General features: G+C 42.8%; 1 protein-coding gene across 1 annotated transcript in view; it reads left to right on the top strand.

Annotated features, from left to right (window-relative positions):
* Positions 1-7,530, top strand: part of LOC112071090 (FERM and PDZ domain-containing protein 3-like) — a 38,440-nt gene that overhangs the window by 22,147 nt on the left and 8,763 nt on the right. Inside the window, 4 exon segments of the mRNA XM_070439244.1 lie at positions 2,503-2,629; positions 3,191-3,280; positions 4,370-4,549; positions 5,006-5,138. Of these exon segments, the coding sequence (XP_070295345.1) occupies positions 2,503-2,629; positions 3,191-3,280; positions 4,370-4,549; positions 5,006-5,138 (530 nt within the window).

Here is a 7,530-nt window from a genome sequence, read left to right as displayed (position 1 = left end):
AAAGTTTCAATGTATTCCACCGCCATTTTTCAACTCTGCGTATAGTTTATGTACAAAAACTGTTTGTGTAATAATAAATGTGTGACTACTTCTGTCCTGTATATGCACTATAACCAACAGCTCACAATACAGTGTGGGTTAGGCTGTGGTGGGTAGACTGTGTGTAGGCTGTGTGGGTAGGCAAGTGTGGGTAGGCAGTGCTGGGGTAAGGCCAGTTGTGGGTAGGCAGTGTGGTATAGGCTAAAGGGACATACAGCTGCTTGTGGGTAGTACGACTAAAACAGAGTAATCTTGTGGGTATTGGTGCAGTGTGGTTGGCTGTGTGGGGTTAGCTGTGTGGGTAGGAAGTGTGGGTAGGAAGTGTGGGTAGGCTGATTGTGGTAGGCAGTGTAGGTAAGGCTTGTGGGTAGGTAGTGTGGGTAGGCAGTGTGGTTAGGCATGGTAGAAGGGCTAAACGGGCGGTGTTGGGTTAGGGTGGTGCGTATGGCGCAGTGCGGGTAGGCGGGTGGCGGGGTTGAAAACGGTTGCGGGTAGGGCAGTGTGATAGGCCCTTGTGAATCTAGATCACTCTGACTGACAGACATTACCAGCTATCTAGATCATTCTGACAGACGCTGCCAGATAATATATCCTGAACAAAAATATAAATGCAACATGTAAAGTGTTGGTCCCATGTTTCATGAGCTGAAATAAAATATCCCAGAAATGTTCCAAAYGCACAAAAAGCTTTTCTCTCAAATTTTGTCCACTAACTTGTTTGCAGCCATGTTACTGAGCATTTCTCCTTTGCCAAGATAATCCATTCACCTGACAGGTGTGGCATATCAAGAAGCTGATTAAACAGCATGATCATTTCACAGGTGCACATTTCTCTACCATAAGCCGCCTCCTAAAGTAGTTTTAGAGAATTTGGCAGTACGTCCAATCAGCCTCACAACCGCAGACCACGTGTAACCACGCCAGCCCAGGACCTCCACATACGGCTTCTTCACCTGTGGGATCGTCTGAGACCAGACACCTGGTCAGCTGATGAAACTGTGGGTTTGCACAACCGAAGAATTTCTGCACAAATTTTTAGAAACCGTCTCAGGGAAGTTCATCTGGATGCTCATCATCCTCACCAGGGWCTTGACCTGACTGCAGTTCGGCATCGTAACCAACTTCAGTGGGTAAATGCTCACGTTCGGTGGCCACTGGCATACTGGAGAAGTGTGCTCTTCACAGATGAATCCCAGTTTTAACTGTACCGGGCAGATGGCAGACAGTGTGTATGGCGTTGTGTGGCCGAGCGGTTTGGTGATGTCAACGCTGTGAACAGAGTGCCCTATGGTGGCGGTGGGGTTATGGTATGGGCAACCATAAGCTACGGACAATGAACACAATTGTATTTTATCAATGGCAATTTGAATGCACAGAGATATCGTGACGAGATCCTGAGGCCCATTGTCGTGCCGGTCATCCACCACCATCACCTCATGTTTCAGCATGATAATGCACGGCCCCATGTCACAAGGATCTGTACACAATTCCTGGAAACTGAAAATGTCCCAGTTCTTCCATGGCTTGCATACTCACCAGACATAACAACCATTGAGCATGTTCGGGATGCTTTGGATCGACGTGTACAACAGTGTGTTCCAGTTCCCGCCAATATCCAGCAACTTCACACAACCATTGAAGAGGAGTGGACAACATCCCACAGGCCACAGGCAACAGCCTGATCAACTCTGTGCGAAGGAGATGTGTCACGCTGCATGAGGCAAATGGTGGTCACACCAGATACTGACTGGTTTTCTGATCTATGCCCCTACCTTTTTTTGCATCTGTGACAAACAGATGCATATCTGTATTCCCAGTCATTTGAAATCCATAGATTAGGGCCTAATGAATGAATTTAAATGTACTGATTTCCTTATATGAACTGTAACTTAGTAAAATCTTTGACATTGTTGCATGTGCTTATATTTTTGTTGAGTGTAGATAATTCTGATAACTAATCCACTCTGACAGACTAATTTAGCAGATACTCTTATCCAGAGCGACTTACAATCAGAGCGTTCAACAAAAAACATAATATGCAAGTGAATACAATGAAATAACAGTTGTTGCAAGTCAAGTCATTCAGTCACACAGACAGAGTAGAGCCAGTGTTCTCCCTCCAGTCTGAGTCTGACTCTGAGGGGGGCCTTGTCAACCCTGTCAGTGTGACAGAGAATAGGAGCAGTCGTTGGGATGCGTCCCAACTGGCACTCTATTCCCTATGTTGTGCACTACTTTTGACCAGAGCACACAGGGCTATAAAGGAATAGGGTGCCATTTGGGACATAGCCGACGAGTCTTCCCTGGGGGTCTCTCCCTGAGATATAGACATGGTCCCACAGCTGTCAGCATCTGACTGATTATACCATCTCTCTCTCTCTCTTTCTTCCTCTCTCCCCTTGCTCTCTACTCTCCCCCCTCCGCTCTATTCCCACCTCTCTTTCTCTCTCTCTCCCTCCCCAGGAAGGAGTGGGGTCTGGAACCCTTCCTACCCCTCACTCTGCTTCCCACCATCAAGGAGAAGAACGTGTGTAAGACCCTGTCACAGCTGCTCAAAACCTATCAGCATCCGCCTCCCTCCGGCAATAAGGTGATCTGTCCTCTCTGTCACACAATGACCTTCCTTTCAGTAAATATTCTCTAGATACAGCATAGCTATAACACTAAGTTATTCAGATTCATTGTATAGCCTACCTTTCATCTGAGGGCTTGCACTCTCCGTTAAGCAGTTTATCTTTAGATTTAACTGGCTGTGGAGTCCCATACATATTTAAACAGTGTGCTTGTGCCCCAATACATGGCTAAACAGTGACCCCAAGTGGACATGTATACCATTGCAGTATAAAATCCAATGGTCATCCTTGGGTGAATCTCAGTAGTAGAAGCTAGCAACAGGGCGACCACATCCGTCTTGTCATCCTTGGGTGAATCTCAACCATATTAAGTGGCTTCTCCTCCTCGTCTCCTCTCCTTCATCTCCACTGATCTGAAATCACAAGATAAGTGAAAGCAATATGAAGGATGCCAGCTAGGTTTTTAATTTCACCTGTCCAGTTCTTTAATGTTAGTGCAGATCGAGGAGACGAGTAGAGGAAGCCACTAGAGACTATTGAGACTGGGCCCTTGATTGTTGTGTTGTGTCTACTGACAGGTCCCTCCTCTCCAGGGAAAGCTGCAGTACATGCGTGTCCTCAACGATCTTCCGCCCTTTGGAGGCTTGCTGTTCCACACCGTCGGACTAGTAATGGAAACATTTATTTATTTATTTAACCTTTATTTAACTAGGCAAGTCAGTTATGAACAAATTCTTATTTACAATGACGGCTTAACATTCCCTTATAACCATTCCAATTTTGTATTCCCACATCATATATGAGTCCCACTCTTTTATGATGAATTTCTCTTTTGTCAACATACAGCTCATGTTTATGTTTTCCTGTAGCCTTGTAGCATCCCAGGCCAGACATCCAAACTGATATAACAAGTATAATCAACTCCAAATATATAAAGATAATCAACTCCAACTGTATATAACAGTTAATACTCCAAACTGTAAAGACAGGTATAATTCAACCCAAACTGTATATAACAAGTAAATCAACTCCATAACTATTATATAACGGTAATCAACTCCAAACTGATATATAAAGTTAATCAACTCCAAAACTGATATTAACAAGTATAATCACTCCAACTATATAAACAAGTATATCAACTCCAAACTGTATATAACAAGTTATAATTCAACTCCAAACTGATATAACAAGTATAATCAACTCCACTGATATAACAAGTATAATCACTCCAAACTGAATATAAACAGGCTATAATCATCCAAACTGAATATAACAGTTAATCAAAATACTCCAAACTGTATATAACAAGTATAATCACTTCCAAACGATATATAACAAGTAAATCAACTCCAACTGATATATAACAAGTTAAATCAACTCCAAACTGATATTAACAAGTATAATCAACTCCAAACTGATAATAACAAGTATAATCAACTCCAAACTGATATATAACAAGTATAATCCAACTCCAAACTGATAATAACAAGTATAATCAACTCCAAACTGATATATAACATAATCAACTCCAAACTGATATAACAAGTATAATCAACTCCAAACTGATATAACAAATATAATCAACTCCAAATTGTTACTACATACATGTGTATGTATACTACATATAATCAACCCACTTCATTGGCCACTTTTAAAGAATGCCTGTTTCTGAGTTAAATTCTATAAATGTTATTGCATGAATTAAGAGCTCTCTCTCTCTCTGTTGATTGATTTACTGACTGATTGATCCACAGGATGAGAAGCAGTCGGCCACTACGCTGCTGGTGGGTCCGCGGCACGGCATCGGTCATGTGATCGACCTGAAGAACAACCTGACCACGGTTCTGACAGAGTTCAGTCGCGTTGCTAAGATACAGCTGCACCGGGAGAACCAGGGCGTTGCCCGCGTAGAGGTGGCCATACATGAGGCCAAGGTATATGACAGATTGAACACATGTACAACTATAGATCTAGAATATACATTATGAGGCTCAGCGTGGAACTCAAAAGAATGAGATTTGTTTGTTTTGCCAGAAATCCTTGCATCATACTAGTAGGCCATGCTACCTAGCATAGATTTTCGCTGCACAGAAGAATTCCTTTCAAATTAAATTAAATGAAATCAAACCTGCAACATAAACCAAGTTGAAGTACCGGTATGTCCATTATATTAAATATACAGTCAAATGCTTTGTTGAAGTCTCTTAACTTCTCTCCATCTCTGCTCCAACCTCTGTTTCTGAATGTGTGTGTGTGTGTTTCGGAGGGGCTGGGATAAAGCCAATATATCTACATTATTGGATAAAGCAGAAGACACATTTCCATTGGACCTTGTGTACAATTGACAATAAAGGAATCTTAATCCAAGTCTTAATGATCCACCCCTGCAGCCTCTGGTCCTGTTGATGGAGTGGCCTGATGCCAGTAACTTCGCCTGTCTCATCTCCGGCTACTACAAGCTGTTCGTGGACCCCAAACGAACCATCTACCACAGGAACGGGACAGCTGAGTGTGAAGTGGTAGGCCACACAAGCTCACAGAACGGGACAGCCGAGTGCTGAAGTGGTAGGCCACACAAGCTCACAGAACGGGATCGCCGAATGCTGAAGCAATGCCAAGCATCGTCTGGAGTGGTGTAAAGCTCGTCACCATTGGACTGGAGCAGTGGAAGTGTGTTTTCTGGCGGTCCGACCAACTAATCTGTGTTTGGCAGTGCCAGGAGAACGCTACCTGCCCCAATGCATAGTGCCAACTGAAAGTTTGGTGGAGGAGGAATAATGGTCTGGGGATGTTTGTCATGGTTCGGGCTAGGCAATGAAGGGAAATCTTAAAGATACAGCATACAATGACAATCTAGACGATTATGTGCTTCCCACTTTGAGGCAACAGTGTGGGAAAGGCCCTTTCCTGTTTCAGCATGACAATGTCCTCACTAATGCTCTTGGGGCTGAATGGAAGCAAGTCCCGCAGCAATGTTCCAACATCTAGTGGAAAGCCTTCCCAGAAGAGTGGAGGCTGTTATAGCAGCAAAGGGGGGACCAACACCATATTAATGCCCATGATTTTAGAATGAGATGTTTGAGGAGCAGGTGTCCACATACTTTTGGTCATGTAGTATACATTCTTAAACATCAACAGATATTGTGAATATGCAGTTTCATTGCAAGTCCTAATAAATCAAGTAGGTGACTACTAACATACCTGCCTTGATCATATAAGACTGACCACAGGTGTCCGGTAGTAGATGGTTCGTTTGGGGTCCACGAACAGCTTGTAGTAGCCGGAGATGAGACAGGCGAAGTTACTGGCATCAGGCCACTCCATCACAGGACCAGAGGCTGCAGGGGTGGATCATTAAGACTTGGATTAAGATTCCTTTATTGTCAATTGTACACAAGGTCCAATGGAAATGTGTCTTCTGCTTTATCCAATAATGTAGATATATTGGCTTTATCCCAGCCCCTCCGAAACACACACACACACATTCAGAAACAGAGGTTGGAGCAGAGATGGAGAGAAGTTAAGAGACTTCAACAAAGCATTTGACTGTATATTTAATATAATGGACATACCGGTACTTCAACTTGGTTTATGTTGCAGGTTTGATTTTCATTTAATTTAATTTGAAAGAATTCTTCTGTGCAGCGAAAATCTATGCTAGGTAGCATGGCCTACTAGTATGATGCAAGGATTTCTGGCAAAACAAACAAATCTCATTCTTTTGAGTTCCACGCTGAGCCTCATAATGTATATTCTAGATCTTATAGTTGTACATGTGTTCAATCTGTCATATACCTTGGCCTCATGTATGGCCACCTCTACGCGGGCAACGCCCTGGTTCTCCCGGTGCAGCTGTATCTTAGCAACGCGACTGAACTCTGTCAGAACCGTGGTCAGGTTGTTCTTCAGGTCGATCACATGACCGATGCCGTGCCGCGGACCCACCAGCAGCGTAGTGGCCGACTGCTTCTCATCCTGTGGATCAATCAGTCAGTAAATCAATCAACAGAGAGAGAGAGAGCTCTTAATTCATGCAAAACATTTATAGAATTTAACTCAGAAACAGGCATTCTTTAAAAGTGGCCAATGAAGTGGGTTGATTATATGTTAGTATACATACACATGTATGTAGTAACAATTTGGAGGATTATATTTGTTATATCAGTTTGAGTTGATTATACTTGTTATATATCAGTTTGGAGTTGATTATACTTGTTATATCAGTTTGGAGTTGATTATACTTGTTATATATCAGTTTGGAGTTGATTATACTTGTTATATCAGTTTGGAGTTGATTATACTTGTTATATCAGTTTGGATGTCTGGCCTGGGATGCTACAAGGCGACAGGAAAACATAAACATGAGCTGTATGTTGACAAAAGAGAAATTCACATAAAAGAGTGGGACTCATATATGATGTGGGAATACAAAATTGGAATGGTCATAAGGGAATGTTAAGCCGTCATTGTAAATAAGAATTTGTTCATAACTGACTTGCCTAGTTAAATAAAGGTTAAATAAATAAATAAATGTTTCCATTACTAGTCCGACGGTGTGGAACAGCAAGCCTCCAAAGGGCGGAAGATCGTTGAGGACACGCATGTACTGCAGCTTTCCCTGGAGAGGAGGGACCTGTCAGTAGACACAACACAACAATCAAGGGCCCAGTCTCAATAGTCTCTAGTGGCTTCCTCTACTCGTCTCTCGATCTGCACTAACATTAAAGAACTGGACAGGTGAAATTAAAAACCTAGCTGGCATCCTTCATATTGCTTTCACTTATCTTGTGATTTCAGATCAGTGGAGATGAAGGAGAGGAGACGAGGAGGAGAAGCCACTTAAATGGTTGGATTCACCCAAGGATGACAAGACGGATGTGGTCGCCCTGTTGCTAGCTTCTACTACTGAGATTCA

The sequence above is a fragment of the Salvelinus sp. IW2-2015 genome, unplaced genomic scaffold (genome assembly GCF_002910315.2).
Source record: "Salvelinus sp. IW2-2015 unplaced genomic scaffold, ASM291031v2 Un_scaffold1512, whole genome shotgun sequence".
Classification (NCBI taxonomy): Eukaryota; Metazoa; Chordata; class Actinopteri; order Salmoniformes; family Salmonidae; genus Salvelinus; species Salvelinus sp. IW2-2015.
The sequence above is the reverse complement of the archived record's forward strand: the minus strand, read 5'-3'. Positions and strand labels throughout refer to the sequence as shown.